This window comes from Tachypleus tridentatus, chromosome 4 (assembly GCF_004210375.1).
Source record: "Tachypleus tridentatus isolate NWPU-2018 chromosome 4, ASM421037v1, whole genome shotgun sequence".
NCBI lineage: Eukaryota > Metazoa > Arthropoda > Merostomata > Xiphosura > Limulidae > Tachypleus > Tachypleus tridentatus.
This window is the reverse complement of record NC_134828.1, coordinates 68079771-68101743: the sequence shown is the minus strand read 5'-3', so window position 1 is coordinate 68101743 and position 21973 is coordinate 68079771. Positions and strand designations below refer to the sequence as shown.

The following is a 21973-nucleotide window of genomic DNA, read 5'->3' as shown; positions in this document are numbered from 1 at the left end:
TGTTTTCGTAAAACATATATCGTTCATTCTTGCTTTCTAGAATTTTCTTCAAATTTAAAGAACTGGTGGGAATTGCGCAAAATACATCCAGAAATGTACTTCATATGCATTAAACTGAAACAAACATAGATATTAAAATAAATATATAAAAGTAAATCTGTTACATGTATTAAAACTGCTTTTGTTTGTTTTTGGAATTTCGCGAAAGCTGCACCAGGGCTATCTGTGCTAGCCGTTCCTAATTTAGTAGTGTAAGACTAGAGAGAAGGCATCACCACTCACCGCCAACTCTTGGGCTACTCTTTTACCAACGAATAGTGGGATTGATGCATAGCTGCCTTCCCTCTAGTCTTACACTGCTAAATTAGATAGCCTAGCTTTGCGCGAAATTCGAAAACAAACAAAGCAAAAGCTAATAACCTTAAAGCTAGGTCATTGTCCAAGCGTACACCAACTACCGTTAAAATCCATTCGGCCGTTTGTAAGAATTTTGCTGAGAAACGCACACATGCACAGAGGTCAAACAGTTTATACGTAACGAGTTCTTCTACCAAGAGAAATTTGGAACAAAGAATTCTCTATTTCGTTTGTTTGTTGTTTTTTTATCACAAGCTGTAACAATTAACTTACAACAAAATGTTTCGAGATATTTTCGAATATTCATCAGAAAGTGTAGGTAGTTCAGCGTATCATTTTGATTTTTCTCTCATGAAGTCAATAACTGCTAAACGCTGTCTAAGTTACTGCATGTTTAACGAAATTACTATAAGTTATTATTACCTTCGGAATTTTCACAAAATGCTACAAGTATCTATAAAATACTACACTCTGACTAGCAGCTGCTTTCAGGTTTAATCGCCTTATATTTAGTACGCATTATCGAGTTCGTTACGAGTGGTATCAAAAACAACGTTATCAGTTCGCAACTTTATCCGTTAGTTACTCAGTTCTACACGTACCTTGTTTCACTCTGTGAGTACCTAAGACCTTCGGTTCGGACAACGCATGCGTACTGTAGTCCTTTTCCCATCACGGTTTATATCTAAACACACGTGTCATGTAAGAGGAATCAAATGTTTACTGCGCTCAACGGTAATACGAGAACTGGTTATTATTTTGTATAATATAAGTGTCATAGCGAGCAAGCTAAGAAACATCTCAGTTTATAACTGTTAGGATATGCGTCAGTAATACAAAGTAAGGAAGTAATGGCTGGAAGTGACAGCGGGAATGAGGTGAGTGACTTGATTATAAACCTCGTTACATCCGTATCTGAAAATGCGTACATATAGTAATGACATGCTATTACGTTAACCATTGTATTATGTTTAGAAATTGCAAACTACATTTTTTTTAATTCAGTGCAAATTTATAATAAAAAGTAATAAGTAAATATTCTAGCTTTATATTTATAACATGGTGAGCAAGAAAAGAAGAGGTAGAGAGTTAGGCTGTTCTGGCTCTCTATATATAACGCAACGTACAAAATACAAACAAGAAAAACGTATACAGTTAGGCTTATATACCATTGTGGGAAAGCGGGCGATTCTTTGTTTGACGTACAATTGCAAGTATCAATAGAAACATGGATGATGCGCGAAATGTCAGCAAAGTTTTTTTTTAAAAATGTTATATATATTTCTCTTTAAAATATGCAGCTCTTTCGGTGCAACCCATAACTTTTAAACCGCAACGACATACAGAAAAAAGATGTATTCAAAATAAACGTATGAGATAATAAATCATGAAACAAATCAATACGCTGCACAAGTTTAATCAAGAACGATTTAGTTTAATGCAGGGGCGTAGATCCTGGGGGGATGGGGAAGATACATCCCCCTTCATTTTAGGTTGGGGGTATGGTGCATACATTCATCCCCCCCAACAGTTTGGTCTGTTGAATTGTTCTATTGCATCACAGGCCTACAAATTGTGTGTTTGTTCTTGTGATTTTCGTGTTCTTACCAATCGAATTACATAACTGGGCCTAGATGTAGGCTTTTTCAGTAGCCGAAATGTACATCTTTAATATAGGCGTGCTTCTAAGCTTTTCGATACAAGCGATAGTTCGTAAGTATCAGTCCGTAGACCTAAGTATACATGCAAGGCTTGCAAGCACTATCACAGAATCTACCTACGTCTTGTATGTAGTGTAAAATTAGGTAAAATTTTCATCACAACAGATTGAACAGAGCATGAAATTCGAAAATATTACTCCCAAGCGTAAACTCCTGTGATCTAGATCTGGCAGGCCATTTGTAGCTTGTAGCTGCATCAATCTTATGTGTATATTATGCGGGTTTTTCTACGCCATTTGTTCTTATGCATGTCTAGCCGGTTTACTCTTCTTAGCTGCCGAATCCGCTGACCATAGTGTACGTTTAGTGTACAGTTAACGACAGGTTCGGGCCGCTCGGATCCAGACGCGCCCTACATCACCCACCCTCGGCTCCCTTTAGTCTGAGCCTCGATTTTACAACAGGGCTCATTAGACCTGTGTTTGTGGCCCTCATTAATCCATGAAATTTCAGATTATCACCGCCCTCTAATGAAGTGCTGGTAAAAGAACAATATATTCTCTTATCATAGATCGTGAGAATATTGTATTTTATTGTATAATTAGAACACAAAAGGAGCGATTTCAACGGCCTGAAGCCTCTACTCGAATTGTATTGCTAGTTTTTGTTTAGGTGTTTTTATTTAATAGACGTGCTTATAGACATTATATCACAACGTGTTTGCCTTTTAATGAGATTTAACAGGAATATAATATATTTGTGATTGTTTAAGTATTTTTCAAGAAACTTGCAATTACTTGTGTTGTAACTAGCACACATTATTGTCCCAGCGATGCCTAGCGATGTCACTGTGAGGTTCGGGCGTTCGACTTAAATACATTGTACAGCTCAGTCCTACTTTCATTCTGTAATACATTTGTTCGTTGTACGTTAGAGTTTTTTAATAAAGACTGTATTTTAGCCTGTTGAGTCATCTGGGAAACAGATTCCAATTATGACAAGCAAGCGTTTGAAACTTTCCGATATTAGACGGTTCTGCAAGCCAGTCACTAGTACTACAAGTGACAATGCAGATGCAGATTATCCAACAACCTCAAGCAAAGGAATAGAAACTTGCCATACAGAGAAAATATTATGTTCGTCAGAGGACGAGTCTGAAAATGCTTGTGCAACTATTGCACATCATGAACCACCAGATAGTTGTGAAACAAGTTTGTGTATTAATGAAAATATGACATCCCACAAATACAGTGTGGAAAGCCGTATCATCCAGACGCACAACTAATACCACAACAGGAAGCAAAATCTCAAAATATCAACTTCCAGGGCAAGTGGTTTGATGAGTTCCCATGGATGCACTTCGACAATCAGACTCAAAAAAGCCATATGCTTTCATTTGTGCCAAGGCAGAAAATAAAGGCCTTTTTACAGGGAAATTGGAGAGGCCAGTGAAGTATACCTTCATATCCACCGGTTTTTGCAACTGGAAAAAAGCAAAACAGAAATTCACCGAACACCAATCATCCTCTCAGCACAGATTCGCTATATCTCCAGAAGGTTCACTTGATGTAACTCCAGTGACTGTCCAGCTACATGATGGAAAAAAGAAGCAGCAGGAAGAACACAAAAGAAGTCTAGCCAAAATGTTCAGAAGTGTACGTTTCTTACTGCGTCAAGGTTTAGCATTACGTGGACATACTGATACGGAGGAGAACTTCCTGCAGTTAATGAAGCTTCTGGAAGAGAAAGATCCTGAGTTGACGGCCTACTTGTCAAAGAAAACCACATTCACGTCACCCCAGACTCAGAATGGAATAATGGAGATGTTCAGCCATCAAATACTGAGGAACATAGCACACGAAGTGCAGCAAAGTAAAATCTTTGCATTAATGGTTGATGGCACTCAAGATGTTACAGGTGCCGAACAGGAGACAATATGTGTACGATACGTAGATGAGAACCTTGACGTCCATGAGATATTTCTTTGTTTGTACAGTGTTTCCAATACAACTGGTGAAACAATATCCTCGACTATACTTGATGTACAGACTAGACTCAATTTATCACTGTCAAGATTAAGAGCACAAACGTATGATGGAGCCGCTAACATGAGTGGTGCGTACAGTGGATGCCAGGCAAAAATAAAAGAGAAGCAACCGTCAGCTTTGTTTTTTCACTGCGAAGCACACAAGGCTAATTTAATAATGCTACATGCAGTTGAAGCTTGTAAATGTGTTCGAGATTCTATCCAGTGGGTACATGAACTTGGTGTCTTGCTTCAGAGATCAGACAAATACAAGACAATCTTTGAAAATATTATATCGTCAGACAGCTACAATGGTCCAGATAAATACATCCGCCTACTGTGTCCAGCACGTTGGTTGTGCCGCCTATCTGCAATTACATGTGCTAATGATCACTACAGCGACATTGTTGATTCTTTGTCTGAATTACCAAATGAAAAATCAGATGTAGCAGTGAAAGCTCGAGGTCTGCTGGACAGATTTGACAGAGGAAAGACAGTTTTAGGATTGTTGATGTCTCAGCCTCCATTAGCTGCGTTAGAGGAACTAAACCGTGCATTCCAAGCAAAATCAGCGACAGTATCTGGCATGATTGAAGCATCTGCAATGACAGTTTAGCAATTGCAGGTTTTGCGAACAGAGGAAAATTACAACAAGATATTTGATGAAGTTGAGAAAAAGGTAATTTCCCTAGATCTGGTGCCTATTGAACTACCACGCATTCGCAGACCCCACAGAAGGATCACAGGTGATGGCTCAGCACACCATTCTGCAACAGCTAGAGATTACTACAGAAGCCAATATTTTGAATTTGTGGACACAGTCAGAGAACATCTGACCACTAGATTCAATGCAGACAACAATGACTTGAGGCAATATCTGGCACTTGAAACATGAATACATCTGGCAAGATTGACAACTCGGTTATAAACTTCTATCCAGAAATCTCTGCACAACGGCTCGAGTTTCAGTTGCCCATGTTCAAAGGAACAACAAAAGCAGTATCTCTGAAAGTTGCGAAGGATGCTTACTGTAAAATGCATGAAACAAGCAAGCAGATGTTTTGTGAAGTGTTTCTTCTCATGAAAATCTTGCTTGTGTGTCCAGTATCCAGCTGCAAATGTGAACACAGCTTTTCTGCATTAAGATGGTTGAAGACGTGGTTAAGGTCAACTATGTCTCAGTGCCGCCTCCACCATGCGGCAGTTTGTCACACTTACAAAGATGAGGTCGACAAGATAAATATAGAAAAGCTTATGAAGAATTCATAAACAGATCATCACAAAAGAAGTCTACGTTTGGGAACATGTAGACTAGAGGACTAAATGAATCTTAATTATATCTTAATTAATCTTAATTTTAATTATTTTTATCAAACAACATGAACAGTTTTTTAGTAGATATAAACTTATCAAGGGTAATTACTAATTTTATTAATATTTGAAAACGTAATTCATGCAATGAAAGTTATTAGTAATCTTGCCAAGTATAATGGCCACCTTTTATACTGTGCAGTTAGCAGGAATAAATTCATGTGGCAGTTAATTTGTGACACATTTGTCTTTATTATATTAACATTTTGAAAACTGTTCACAACACCTCACTTATACAAACCTACATGGAAACCTTGAAGTATCGTGGCAACAAGGTTACTCTGTGACTGCATGTTTATAGCTTTTAGGTTCACGTAATCAGAGCTTAACCAATTTACAAATTGAACAGTCTACATAAGTGGTTGCAAAAATCATCCTCCCCATCGGGTATACAAAATCTACGCCCCTGGTTTAATGTATTGATTTTAAAATGAAACTAATTATGATGTACTGAAAGTAGGGTTGTATAGTTTTAGTGAATCAAAGTCGAATGTAAAGGCTAACTTAACGTGCTACGTTACAGAAGGAGTAAATGTTTTACTTATAATGGACCACGGCCACATAAATAAAACAGAAAAAAATATTCTAAATATTTTTAATATCTTTGTGCGTTGCTCTAATTATCAAATCAAGTTTTTATTGTAATTTCCCTATAAGTCCTCCAGTGGATCACAAAGGTAACTCTCAGGAATTATAAGCTTAAATCTGGGGCTTGAATTCTTGCGGTAGTTAAAGAGCAGATAGCTCATTATGTGGCATTGTGCTAAAATCCAAACCAACCAAATCAGTCTGTTATTTACATTTAAGTTGTACTTAGAAAGTAGTGTCTTGTGTAGTGCCTAATGTAACCAGTAAAATCAAGTTTATATATCCAATGACTAATGAGCGAGTTCAAGCCCAAGGAATGGTGGGCAGTGTCATCTGTTTTGTTTTCTGATGCAAACTTTTGAAATGCTCGTTAAAAATATTAGATATTGGGCTTGAATTCATTTAAAACATGTATTAAACAAATTAATCATTGTTTAATTTAAAAATATAAATTGTAAATTAAATTATTTGATTATCTGTTGAGAAGCCACTACAAAGTCTCAAATCTTTATAATCATTCGAAATTCGTAAGTTATTTCGCTCTCTCTTTTTATGTATGATTTCCTCCAAAAAAATACAAAACCGATCAAAATATAAAAGAGACATGCAGAATAAATGCAATATTTATTGAACTTTCTTTCATCTTTCTTATTGCTTATTTTCAAGAATCGAATGTGTTTGAATTATCGATTTCTGTACACACTTAGCCACCGCCCACTATAACATTGCATTCCTTATGGAGACAGACCATCAGTGCCTTACTGTACTGGCCCGGCATGGCCAGGTGGTTAAGGCACTCTACTCGTAATCCGAAGGTTGCGGGTTCGAATCTACGTCACACCAAACATGCTCGACCTTTCAGCCGTGGGGAGCGTTATAATGTTACGATCAATCCCACTATTCGCAGGTAAAAGAAGTAGCCCAAAAGTTGGCGGTGGGTGATGATGAATAGCTGCCTTCCGTCTAGTCTTACATTATTAAATTAAGGACGGCTAGCGCATATAACCCTCTTGTAGCTTTGCGCGAAATTCAAAACAAACACAAACCTTACTGTACTAGCACTAAGTGGACTTAGAGCTGCGAAAGTTTGAATAGTTTAACTCTCCGTCGTCCATCATCCATCCTCAAGTTTATGAGAATTTTTTCTATGAACAGTTCTGTCTTGAACTCTGCTGAGGAAGGGTCATGATTTATTTTGTAGCACCTGAGCGAACAGAGTTTGAGTTTTTGTTTTTAATAATACCATAATTTGAAGTCCAACGTTAATGAATAATTACATCATATCTATAACCTTCGTACTATACTTACGATATATACTAAAAACTATAACAAGTCGAGTGCCTTAACCACCATGCCGTGCCGGGCCAAAAACTATTTAGAAGCCAGTTTCTTCCCAGTAAGAGGTAACCATGATGATTAAAAAATCACTTCCTGGTGTTTCTAGGTGTACAGTTTTTCCTCATTTTTGTGGCTACCTTCTTTGGTATTATACACACTTATGAACTGGATAAGGGTTCTTAAAGATTAATTTTTCTTCTTTGTATTCCGAAAATTTATAATAGAGTTAATTTATTACTAGTATATTATCAGGGTTGTGCTTTCATAGCTATCGTTCTGAATAAATAAACCTGTTACACAGCAGGTGAAAGGTAACGGTAGTTAGACTGTTTCTAGGTCACTGCATAATGTCTCAAATACCTTATATCTAGCACTGCTGAGTTATTGTCCGTAAAGTATGCTTGCCTTATTATACGTGTACTTATAGCTTGCAGCTATTAGTTTACGGACAAGCTTCATAAGGAAATAACTTAAATTCTGTTTCGTTTGACCTCATATAAGTGCGAAATATAAAATATTTTGTTTTACCAAATCATATTTATACACCACACACAGGTTTTGTTTCATTTCGATATTTTTGTAGATATTGAAGGGCTGGAAATTCCTATAAACCTGCTTTTGCCCTAAATTTTATAAAAAAAAAATACGTTTTGGTTTGAAATCCGAATTAATCTTTAATACGTCTCAAATATCTCTATTACAAATACAAACTTATTTCCATAATCTAAGAATAGATCAATTACTGAACGAAAGAAAAATTCGGATTTGAAACTAAATCGTAATTTTTTAGAAAATTTAGGGCAATAGCATTACTAAAGGTTTATTTGTTTTGAATTTCGCGCAAAACTACTCGAGGGCTATTTGCGCTAGCTGTCTCTAATTTAGCAGTGTGAGACAAGAGGGAAGGCAGGTAGTCATCACCACCCACCGCCAACTCTTGAACTACTCTTTTATCAACGAATAGTGGGATTGACCGTCAATTTATAACGCCCCTACGGCTGAAAGAGCGAGCATGTTTAGTGTGAATTCGAACCCGCAACCCTCAGATTACGAGTCGACTGCCTTAATCAGCTGACCATGCCGGACCCTTCTGTTTTTTACTGATATGTTATAATTTTCAGAGGTATCCTCAGGTAACAATGAGTATTTGATAAATACGTAGATGCGGCTTAAAATGTGTGTGTGTGTGTGTGTGTGTTTGTATCCTAAATCAGATATAACTTTCATTCTTAATTTGTTTTATGGTCGCTGTATATATAAATTAAGAGTGTATGTTTCAATAATCTAATATATATACATATATGTATATAAAGGGTAGTTGTTCTTCAGTAATGCTCCATTCGTCTGTGTCACTTGATAGATATACGAGTTGATATTGTTGTCTTAAGTATACAATACTTCGAATGCTCACTAGGGCTGGCAGGAATTCTACCTTTTTATTTTTTATACATCGTTTTAATTTATGTATATATTCTTAGATTGACGTAGGTACTTTGAAATTCTTGGTGGGTTTTAAAAAACATTTAAAAATTAACTATCATAATTCGTATGTTTTTAATTTGGTTTCTGTGAAGTTTTTAAATTTTGTTTTTACATTTTTTTGGATAAGCATTTTTTTTCTCCCAAAAGTACTGTCATTAGTCGTAACTGATAGTAGTACCAATTAAAACTTTGAGATATAATTTCTATCATAAACCTTAGGCCTGTTGGTTATAGGTGCTTCATTTTTCTTTCGGCGTTTAAACTGTAATTTTTAGGTTATAAGACGTAATTAAAAAAATACTTTTTGATACGTATAAAATATCAATGTATTTGTGATATGTTCATATTGTGTTGGAAAATGAACTAAAAAGTAAAAAAACACAGTTCAAAATTAATAGTTTCGTATGATTATGATACATTTATATAAAAATAATAAACTTTGATGTGATAATTATTTTTCCGTATTAAAAACCTATATATATACATTATATGCCCAAAAGTATGTGAACACCCGACCATCACACCCATATGTGCTGGTTGAACATTTCGTTTCCAAAACTATGGGCATTAATATGGAGTTGGTCCCCACTTTGCTGCTATAACAGCCTCCACGCTTCTGGGAAGGATTTTCACTAGATTTTGGAACATGGCTGCGGGTGTTCGATGGGGTGAGGTCAGGGCTCTGTGCAGGCCAGTCAAGTTCTTCCACAACAACTTTGCAAACCATGTCTTTATGGACCTCGCTTTCTGCACGGGGGGCATTGTCATGCTAAGACAAAAACAGGCCTTCCATAAACTGTTGCCACAAAGTTGGAAGCATATAATTCTCAAGAATGTCATTGTATGCTGTAATATTAAGATTTCCCTTCACTGTAACCGAAGAGCCTAATCCAAACCATGAGAAACTGCCCGAGACCATCCTTCCTCCGCTACAAAACTTTACAGTTGGCACAATGCATTCGGGCAGGTAGCGTTATCCTGGCATTTGCCAAACCTAGATTCCTCTGTCAGACTGCCAGATAGTGAAGCGTGATTCATCACTCAAGAAAATGCGTTTCTACTGCTCCAGAATCCCATGGCAGCGCGCTTTACACCATTCCAGCCGACGCTTGTCATTGCACATGGTGATCTCAGGCTTGTGTGCAGCTGCTCGGCCCATTTTCTGAAGCTCCCGACGAACAGTTCTTGTGCTGATGTTGCTTCCAGAGACAGTTTAGAACTCGGTAGTGAGTGCTGCTGCTATGGATAGACGATTTTTACGCGCTTCAGCACTCGGCGGTTCTGTTCTGTGAGCTTGTTTGGCCTGCCGCTTCGTGGCTGAGCTTTCGTTGCTCCTAAACGTTTCCACTTTGCAATAATAGCATTTATGGTTGACCAGGACAACTCTAGCAGTGCAGAAATTTGATGAACTGTCTTGTTGGAAAGGTGGCATTCTGTGACAGTGCCACATTGAAAGTAACGGAGTTCTTCAGTACGACCCATTCTACTCCCAAAGTTTGTTTGGGGAGATTGCAAGGCTTTATGCTTGATTTTATGCGCATGTTAGCAATGGGTGTGGCTGAAATAGCCAAACCCACTAATAAGAAGGAGTATCCACATACTTTTGGCCTTGTTGTGTATATAAAAGCCAGTTGTCGTTTTGTATGTGAAGTAATTTAAATTTATGTTACAGTATTCTTTTTGACGCTTAGGAGTGTACCTGAAGCATATTTGGATTTTCTTAATGTGTGATTGTTTTCCTTTTATGACGAAAAGGGATGTTTGGTGAACAAAGCTCGCTGAAAGGAGGGAGGAGACCCACCTTTTTTTTTTTTTTGTACAAATCTCCAGTGGGTCCATTTTTAACGAGTAAGGCAAAGCCAATTTACATGTGATATAACTCAGCTTTAAACAGCAAACAAAACGTAAAAGTAAATACGAGATGTATGGAATTTATAATAAATATATATATTCGAAACTAAGTGAGGAAATAACTGAAATCATTTCAATGAAATTTGGTAGAGGAACTCACACTCACATAAACCTTCCAAATATCGAGCTTATATGCATAAATTATTGGAGAAATGGCTCAAATTTGGCAATTATTTCAACGTTATTCCTTAATAGCATGAATGTGGGCTCAACTGAGGGAGACGTGGTAAGTGGAACTGACACAAAAAAGTGACTTTAAATGTCACCTTCCCTCCAGTGCAACAGCATGTGTGTGGACCTACAGCGCTAGAAACCTGGTTTCGATACCCGTGGTGGGCAAAGCACAGATACCTCACTGTCTAGCTCTGTGCTTAATTTCAAACCAAACCTTGGCTCGTTTAATATGGCACAAAATGACACAAGGGAGAGGTTCACACCCCGTTTAAAGCATTACTTTTATAGTCCAGTATTTCTGGATACCTTCACTAATGCAGTCACAGTTTATGGTTAGTGCTGAGTGAGGGTTTTTAAAATAAGATCTCAAATTAGAGATTTCTGTGTTGAGACATCACAACAAGATTGACCTTTTATTTAAACATTTAGACTATGAGCCATATTTTGATGTCTTATGAAACTGGAGATTGACCTTACGTGATTCTGCCACAAGGTTTTCACACCAGTCTGAAGCATACAACTAAACTAATTCTAAATATACTTATTATACAAAAAATTGAAAAAGCGAAAATTATCGTCCCACTTTTATTTAGTTAGTTTTTTATCATATCTATAAAAAATGCATTAATTTCGCCTATAACAAATAACACAGGGTAATAAGAAATGTATCTAGTCTTTTATTTTCGTGAAAAACATATGTTTACTTGCCATGAGGACTCTGAAATATCAAAATAGTTGTCTGTACTTTTAACATTCACAAGTTTTAATTACAAGAATTACTTTCAGTAAGTTTTTTTATTTATACCATACTCAAACCTTTAGTTTTTGTAAATAATTATAGTATGGTAGTATATGTGATGTTATGAACTTGTGAATTAAATTCACGGACAAATCTAAGGAACATATTTTAGTACCTCTTTACTGATGAAGAATGTGTGAAGGAAAGGCATATTTTATATATTTTTTCCAATTTTAAAATTTGAGACCCATACTGAAGCCGTAAGATTTCTGGGGTTCCAGAGGTGGATTTCAATTAAAATTGGTTCGGGTATGAAAGGGAACAATTAGTAAATACCTACGTTTATATTTTCGAAATTTTCTTATTGAAGGGGATTTCAAAGTGTTTGAGAATCTGATGGTTTGTTACAGGGACTTACATGAAAAACAATATCTGCAGTACTTGAAATTAGAGAATATTAATCTGTGAGACCATGGGTGTGTTCAAATACTTCAATAAAAATAGTTTAACTTCCTGAGTCTAAAACTATCATTAGATCTCAAATCGGTCAGACGACAAAACTATAAGCTAAAACTGTTTACTTGAAAAACTCAGAGCCATTCTCGGAGCCGCTATGCCACGGCTGAAAAATCATGTAAACGGTTGTTGGAGATAAGGTGTATGCATGCCTTGCGGAGTTAGTCATTTTCGTGAATTGTCACGAATATCATAGAAGTAGAGGTGAAACTGTGAAGGTTACTATTGCGTATACTGATCATTTATTTAGTTTCATTTTTATACCTGCAATCATATTCCTAGTGGAAACTGCGCACACTTCTGACGTCAGAGCTACTCATCCAAGATCTGCATTTTTTATTAGTGTGCAGCCACATTTATTAACTTTAGGATTTCTTCCCGCGATCCAACTGTGTGGCATTTTTACCTTTATTTTTATAATACAGCATCTATCCGAGTTCTTTTTTCATCTTTGCTATTGCTTGATATTAAATTTAAAAGTAGCAAACAGTTATTGCTGTACCATCATTTACTAAATTCCTTCTTATCAAAATACGTACAAAAATTTAATATTTCAGAAAAAAGTTCACTATACAATAGTTAAATATCAACTGGTAACATTAATTTGAAACATCTGTAATAGCATGTGTTACTTGTGGGTAATAACAAACATTTGAAACGTCAGCGCGATGGTAGGTTTACGCTTGTGTTTAAACACAATATATAACAGTTCTGCTATGATTTTGGCAAGCCTGAGTTGAAGGTATCTCAACGTGTACGGATTCAGAGGATGGCTCGAGGTAGCTTTGCTCTAAGAAAACACTCATACATACATTCAACGTGTGCACTGACCAATTTCGTTTGAAACAAATGCCACTCAACTTTTGCCCCAAATATTATGTGTCTTACATCAAGCAGTTTTAATTTTTTCTTATAGCAATTGTATTTTAATTTAATAATCATCAGACTATAATCTTGGGACCGTGTTAAAGGTATCAATGTCTCTGTCACTCGATGGCACTGTAGCCTCTTTTGTTCCATGCACGCCTCTATAATATTTATAGATGATGTTTACTTCTCTATTTAAGAGCTTTTCGCCCGAGTTCCCGCATAAACAAATACTAGATTAAAAGACTCTGTGTGGTTATGTTACCCTTTATAAATACAAACCTGTTTCTTCAAACCAGTTTTCTCATCTTATTTTTGCACAACGAGAAACCATGCATAAAACGAGTGCCAACCTTAAACAAAATATACAAGGGAATAATTTTTGCATTCCTAATTTATCTGTGTAGTATAGCAATAACTCTATGTAAAAGCAAAAATCTCCGTAGCTCTAAATGTTCAATTTTTGGGTTTATATTCGTATTAGTTGCTATAAAAGTATAATCAATCAACTGATAATAAATGTTTCCAGTTTAGAGCGTGTGTGTGTGTGTGTTTTTGTTTTTTTTTTGTGGTGCGTACAGTAAGGTTGTGGGGATAGCAAATATGGCTAATATAAAGGATACATTACATTTAAACGATTCAAGATGTGGTGCGTACAGTAAGGTTGTGGTGATAGCAAATATGGCTAATATAAAGGATACATTACATTAAAACGATTCAAGATTCTCACAACATCTTAAGGCTCTTTTGTTCAAAGTCCTGCATAAAGTTCATATTGAAGTTGTTATCCACTCTCCTGGTTCCTAACTTGCTCCTGGCACAGTATCCAGGAGGAACATGAATATCTTTGAAAAGGTTCGAGACGTGCTGTGTATCATTTTTGAAATTTTTTACACCTATTAACTGATAGAAAAAGACACAGATTTGTACCGTTATTACAATTATTACAATAAACATGCGCTTTATCAAATGTCGTAACGTTGTGTCATTTTCCTCTCAACTGAGTGCCGTTTACGCAGTTTTTTCAGTTGGTTTTACGTTCTTATGTATATTGTGGAAGCATCTTGTGAACACATAACTTGTGTCACTTTTTCAGACCCCTTTCGATTATGTTGTGTCCTGTTGCCTGAGTCACGTGGACAGTTTTGCCACTGACCTATATGTTCGTGGATTATTCCTTCTTAAAAGACGTCGAAACAAAATCTCTACATTTTCTAAGACGTAGATGTGAAAACATGTTTATGGTGTGAATGTGTGAATATTTTGCGTTGGGAAGAGCTTTTATACACCATTTCAGAAGGCGATCAATTTTCCGGAGCATTACACTGTCAACAAACACTAAACAATATGACAATTTAGTTCTGATACAGCGATTTTATTACAACTTTATACAGACTGTTTATTTTTCGATTTGCTGATTTGCATATTTGTTTAAAATTGTTTAATATAATGTACTCAACCCCATGTATCCTGTGATATAACCAAAGCTCAATTATTTATTAGTTATTCATATTATTATCATGATGTAGTTCTTTTGAGTCTATTTACGAAACTTTTCGTTTATAAAAAAATAGTGGGATTGACCATCAAATTACAATGACCCCACAGGTTGCAAATCAAATGCTCCTAATCACCAAACCATTCAAGTTTTTATTATAAATTAATTAGACATTTTTCTAAAACAACTTATCTTCAAAATGTTCATTTATTACTGAAAAAAATCTTTTCTTTTCATTTATATATATGTATATGTGCGCTTGCGTGTACTTCGGAAGTTCAAATATGCTCGTGTTTTTTCCCGATAAAGTTTGGGAGTTACTAAAGAAGTGCAATAATGATTACTGGTATAGTAGCTCATGTGTCAACGTGCCTTTCGGTATTGATAGAGCCTTATTGCATGCTTACAAAATCGTAACCGTATTCAGTTCTGATGTTAAAATATTTATCAAGCATTGTTTTCAAAATTTACAAATGACAGACTGTTTCTTTACATATGAATATTTGTCAAACGTTGTTTTTAAACTGTGCAACTGGGAAACTATACACAATCTATAATGAATCGTAATTCTAAAATATTTAACAAAATAAAAGCAACTTTATCAATACTAAAATGTCCATGAAAAATAGGAATATCGATTTCCTTTTATTTTCTTTCCAAAAGTAACTTAATTACAACTAAGTGTTGAATTCCTGTCAGTGGTATGAACTGTTTGTGGGTTTTGTTTTTGAATTTCACGTATAGCTACTCAAGGGCTATCTGCGCTAGCCGTCCCAAATTTAGTAGTGTAAGACTGGAGGGAAAGCAGCTAGTCATCACCACCCACCGTCAACTCTTGGGCTACTCTTTCACTAACAAATAGTGGGATTGCCCGTCACATTATAATGCCCCCACGGCTGAAATGGCGAGTATGTTTGATGTGACGGGGATTCGAACCCGCGACCTTCAGATTACGAGTCGAGTGCCTTAACTACCTGGCCGTAGTTTAAATTGAATAGTTCTGTATAGTCTTAGAGAAGCTAATAACCATAAGCTTGTAAGATTGAATCAGTACTTATTGGTTACTTATTTAGGGATTTTTGCATGGCTTTGTATATGGACTTGTTTCTGTACCTTTTCTGTATTGTCGTCCCTACATCACAATTAAGTTTTGCACTTTTTTTTTAATTACTTGTATATATTCAATTTGATAGAGACCAGTTGATTGCATTGGTCAAGTGCAGTCAATATTGTATATTTTTAAAATAGTTTCAGACAATGCAAGCATGATGGGTTGTATTGTCGTCTTGGAGGAGCTCGTACACATCAGTGTGAAAGTATAACATTTTGGGAGTGGTATACATCGCTTATTCAAGATTCCCTATGTTTTATAGTTTACTACAAAGAATTTTAAATTGTTTTTGCTTAGACTTGTTTGTAAATGTGTGCGTAGTTTAAACACTAGGAGAACATTGTTCATGCAATTGGGATAAATAATTTCGCTCTAGATACCTAATGTTCAGCGTAATTTAACTTTGGTGTCACATGAACTTTCTAGTGGGAAAGATTGCTGTAAAGTAGAACACGTCATGTAAAGGGAAGACACGGATGTTTTTTCAGCATGGAATCATATAATAATTTGAGAATGCATCCATGTAAAGGGAAGATACGGATATTTTCCATTACGGTCCGGCATGGCCAAGCGTGTTAAGGCGTGCAACTCGTAATCTGGGGTCGCGAGTTCGCATCCCGTCGCGCCAAACATGCTCGCCATTTCAGCCGTAGGGGCGTTATAATGTAACAGTCAATCCGACTATTCGTTGGTAAAAGAGTAGCCCAAGAGTTGGCGGTGGGTGGTGATGACTAGCTACCTTCCCTCTAGTCTTACACTGCTAAATTAGGGACGGCTAGCACAGATAGCCCTTGAGTACCTTTGTGCGAATTTCAAAACAAACAAACAAACAATTTTCCATTAGAGATCATGTAATACATTGAGAATGTGTCACCCTCGCTTCATATTGAAATGACTGACAGTGGCAATGGTAGTACATGTTCTTTAAGAGATTTGAAGCTTGTGTGTTTTGTTTGTTTGGTTTGATGCGTTTTGAATTTCGCGCAAAGCTACACAAGGGTTATCTGTGCTAGCCGTCTTTAATTTAGCAGTGTAAGACTAGAGGGAAGGCAGCTAGTCATCACCACCCACCGCCAACTCTTGGGCTACTTTTACCAATGAATAGTGGGATTGGCCGTAACATTATAACATTTCCACGGCTGAAGGGACGAGCACATTTGGTGTAACGGGGATTCGAATCCGCGACCCTTGGATTACGAGTCGAGTGCCTTAACCATCTGGCCATGGTAGGCCTCTACTGAGATTAGGCTTGGAAGAACATTACCAAAGTTTTTCCACCTCTTTAATCGGCAAGATCTCTCACCAGTCATTAGAGGGAGGAAGTGAGAAATGTTGTGTGTAATACACTCATCATTCATTGTTATGTGAATTAAAAAAGATAACGTTCACTTCCTTTCACGCTGTATTTAGCTTCATTTTTCTTTCTTTCATTTATTAAATCGTTTAAGTCGGAATACAAATTTTCCCGTAATGTATATCCATGCGTTCCTTTATCTACTTCAGTTATTTTTGTATCTCTAAAGTTTTCAGTGCACTTTATCTATTTTTTCAGTGAAAGGTAAGCTTGTAAACTGCGTTAGACCGAGAAACGAGAGAGCTAGCTAGCACTTACATCAAGTGAAGTGCATCTGTGTATAAACATACAATTAATTCGCTCGTCGTGGATGTGGACTGTCGATAAAATATTCTCTTACAGACCAGACAGAAGAGTGAATGTTGTTTGTGAGTTGTAAAATTTTTCTACATAAATAATTATTTGTAATAACCGTTATTATAAATTGTGGTGCTCGGCATGGCCAGGTGGATTTAGGCGTTCGACTCGTAATCTAAGGGTCGCGGGTTCGAATCCTCGTCACACCAAACATGCTTGACCTTTCAGCCGTGGGAGGCATTATAATGTTACGGTCAATCGCACTATTCGTTGATAAAAGTTGGCGGTGGGTGGTGATGGCTAGCTGCCTTCCCTCTAGTCTTACATAAGTCATGTCATAACTCTGATATATATTGACATTTAATTAACTTATAAATTAAGTTAAATTTTCCGGCTATTTGAATTCTTAATATGTAGTGTACGTAAAATAATAAATCGGAGAGTCTTCTGGGGCAAATTATAATGTGTAACAAGTTCATCAGAATACTCTCTAACGAATTTTCGAAATGCCAACAATGGACTTCTTAGAAATGTTAAACGTGACCACGTGACTGCACCATAGAGTGTTTACTTTGAACATTCATTGTAAACGATGATTGTCTAAGCAATAATGTCCGATTTTAGGTTTAGTAAAAGAGAAAGAATTTCAAATTCTTTTAATGTTATTTAATCAATAATGCATGTTACATTATTATTAATTACTTCCTGCCAACGATTCACAAGCTTCTGAATGTCACTTATATAAAATTCTTGGGGTTTGGAGAAAAAGGATGTAGAGAGGATAGTTTTGACATCTTCATGTGTTCCAAGTTTTGTTCCATCAAGATAGTTCTGCAAACTTTGGAATAGATGATAATCAGATGGGGAAAGGTCTGGAGAATGAGGAGGATGTGGAAGTTTTTCCCAGTCTAGCTCTTCAATCTTTACAGATGTGATTCTTGCTGTATGGGGCTGTACATTATCCTGGTGTAACACAACAGCTTTACCATTGATTAAAGCAGGTCTCTGTTCTTTCAGTGCAGCATTCAAGCGCTCTAACTTTTGACAATAAAAGTCTGATGTTGTCGTTACATTGCTTAGCACCAATTTAATGTGGATCACACCAAGAATATCCCATCAAATGCTTAACAAGACTTTCCTAGGGTGGAGGTCCACTTTGGGCTGTGCTTTAGCCAGTCTACCTGCACTGAGCCATGGTCTGCGGCGCTTAACATTTTTATAATATATCTATTTTTCATCTCCAGTCACTAACCTGTCCAAAAAAGGTGAGTTACGTTCACGAGAGTGCAGAAAAGTTCAAATGTCCGCTCTTACTCTAAGATTGGCTTCTGTCAAATCATGGGGGACCCACTTTTCCAAGTTTTGACACCTTTCCAAGCTGTTACAGATGATGGTGAACTGTTGAATGGGTTGAATTAAGCTTCTGTGCTAGTTCTTCGACTGTTACAGCACAATATTCATCAAGTGAAGCCAGCAGTAAGTTATCATTAAACTCAATAGGACGACCTGAACATGGCACATCACTTAAGCTGTAGTCACCTGATCTGAACTTCTGAAACCACCTTCGACATTTTCTTTCATTGAGAGACTCCGCACCATAAACACCCTGAATTTTTTGTGTAGTTTCTGTTGGACTGTTGCCATTTTTAAACTCATAAAGCATTATATGTGTAATCTTCTCCTAAGACACATCCATTTTCATAATGGTTTATTTGATCAATGATCTGAAAAAGTGGAGTTGGGTTAGTTTCTTTTATTTTGTCTGAATATTTTTATACACTTCCTATTACATATTTTAGTCATTAAAGCCTTCTACAAAGACAGAAATGATGATGTACTTTATGTATCAAATTTTCGGACATTATTTATGGGATGACCTCATAGATTAAATCGTCAGAGTAGAGTGAAAACCATATTAAGTCAACCAAAGACCTTGTCTTGTATTACGCCTGCTTAAGTAAAGTTATTTAAATAAATTAGATTAAATGTAAAGAAATTAGTTAGTATGCTACTGATAAACTGTATTGTATTAATGTAATAAACAATAATAATCATATTTCTCCCCATACTTACCCATGTTTTGAAATAGTAAAATTACGTAGTGATCGAATTCTCGTATTACAAGACCACTAAGCTTAAACATTTATTTTCATTTGTACGTATAACCACTTACTCATTTACCTACGTCCACATAAAACACGAGATTATTAGTTATTTGAAAAACTGTCTCCCCCCAAAAAAAAATTGACACACTGGTATGTCTGCGGACTTCACCGTTAGAAACCGGCTTTTGATACCCGTAGTGGGCAGAGCACAGATAGCTTATAGTATAGCTATGTGCGTAATTCTAAACAAACAAACAATTTAAAATACTGTAGAAATTATTTTCCCGTATTCTTCACAGTGCATGAATAACTAGTCCCCCAATGGCTCAGTGGTATATCTGCGAACTTACAACGCTAAAAGCCGGGTTTCGATACCCGTGGTGGGCAGAGCACAGATAGCCCATTGTGTAGCTTTGTGCTTAATTCAAAACAACAACAACTGAATGATTATTGTTTGGTGATTATCTGTTTAAGTAACTATAAATATATGTTTTTACATCAGCCGAAACACATGAACAATATATTGAATTAAATATTCGTTTTTTATTTATTTTTAAGATGTTTGAAGATGCTTTGGATGAAGATACTTTTCCGTAAGTACTTTCCCAATAATTTTTATCTAGAGAAGCCATATTGATAGCTAAAATAAATGTTTATGCATTAAACAAAAGTCTTATATAAACGCTTATTTGTATACCAATATTTTAATCTTTCTTTATTGTTTAGTATGTTCTAAGCTAGACGTTCTTAATTTCAGGGCTGATTCTATTGAAGGGGTCGCAGAGTAGTTAGGAAAATGCAGCAAATATTGTTAATTTTTAAAATAATTTTAATGTTGATATGTTACAAGAGAGCTGTTTCTCTGTTAAACCTCTTCATTGTCTAGTTGTGCTATAAAGAAGGTAGTTTGAGTACCCTGATCTAAACATATCTAATCTAGAAGCAGTGGTATTAAATTGAATGTTCTTGTAATGATCGGACATGGTCTTGAAATGTAGAAAAATGCCATAATTATTAGGCATGCTTAACAATTTTAGAGAAAATAATATTAATATTATTGTTAAATATGTTCACAAAAATTTGAAAAAAAAATATTAATATAATTAACCAATTACTGTTGGAAACACAAAAAGTCTATATTTTAATACAGAAATATTTTTCGCTTAGTTTAGGTATACTGTTTTCTTCACCGTAGTGACGCATAACTTTAAGAATTTTAAGGATATCGGCTGACATATTATAAAAAATCCTCATATCATAACAGTTGAGTACTGATGTGTGAAAAGCATAAGGTTGAAATGTGGATTTCTAATCAAAATCTACATTAAAGTGTTTCTTACACAAATGTGTAAAACCTCATTGGATAATTTTTTATACCTACCTAACTGAAACGTTAAATATTCACACGGATCGAAAGCCCTTCGAATTCAGTAGTAAGTTTCAGGACTTATAATATAAAATATCGAGCACTGATCCCTGCTGCAGAGTTCACAGCAGAGATAGCTCAAAGGGTAGCTTTATATTTAGCAACAACAACAACAAAAAAAGAAACATCACTCGAAACTAAAGTTGTTAACTAGTCTTAGTATGGGATTTGTCATCCAATATGAACAGATACGTTCGTATGGTAGGCACTTCATAAACAGCCCATTGTGTAGACTTGTGTTTAACAACAAACACAAAACAAATAACTTTCTAATCATAAATTGTTCTGAAAGTTTCATTCAATTATTGTATTCGTTAGTGGAGAGGTAGAGAGAAAGACTATTATAATTAATTTTAATTCATCGAGAAAAAAGGTTTGAAATCACAAATAGTTTGTTTTTATTACCAGAATTATTTCTATTAAATTTTATGAAAATTTTCATATGTTAAGAGAATTTTAACATGATAATGAAATGAATTGCATGAAATATACGTCGTTGTACAGATGTATATAGTGTTAACATAAATAACAAAATTAAGAAGAAATTATCTTATGATAAAAAGTTATATTTGAAGAAGGTTACATCGTAAAGTACAAACAGTAAGGTGCTTAGACAAAGCCGATAATTTAATAAAGACAACAAAAACGAAAACGAATATAGCAGGAATATAGTATAGTTAACAATATTCACTTGTGCCTACAGTACAGTTAACAATATTCAGAACTGACTTTAGAGAAATATAAAATAAAAAAGTAAATGTCTTTATTATACAGTTTTCAACTGCTAAGCTTTAAATTATGAACTTGATGTTTGTATAGTTTGGAAGTTAATTATTTTTGTTCTCGTATTAAACCACTGTAGGGTGTTTGGTTATTTACTGATATGCTAAGAGAACAATCAACTTTTAATTAAAAGTTTAACAGGAGTGTATCGTTGCTAGAATAAATTACCCCTACAGCACTTAATACATCTTTTTTTTTTTTTTTTTGGCTGAGCTTGTTAAGTGAGAATAAACGTAATTATTATTTAAAAGTCATTGCATTTTGGTACCTGCATATTTCTGTTTTTCTTCTTACCTACCTTCTATTTTTATAAAGTGTTTTTTTATAAAATATTAACAGAAGATCGTCCATCATTTTCTGGTAATGTTA

The 21973-nt window shown here is 35.6% G+C and overlaps 1 protein-coding gene across 1 annotated transcript in view; it reads left to right on the top strand.

Moving 5' to 3' along the window:
- Window positions 1-1034: 1034 nt before the first annotated feature.
- Window positions 1035-21973, top strand: part of LOC143249369 (tetratricopeptide repeat protein 39A-like) — a 59008-nt gene continuing 38069 nt past the window's right edge. Inside the window, exons 1-2 of the mRNA XM_076499109.1 lie at window positions 1035-1235; window positions 19954-19988. Of these exons, the coding sequence (XP_076355224.1) occupies window positions 1209-1235; window positions 19954-19988 (62 nt within the window). The 5' untranslated portion in view covers window positions 1035-1208. The remainder of the gene's footprint in view (window positions 1236-19953; window positions 19989-21973) is intronic.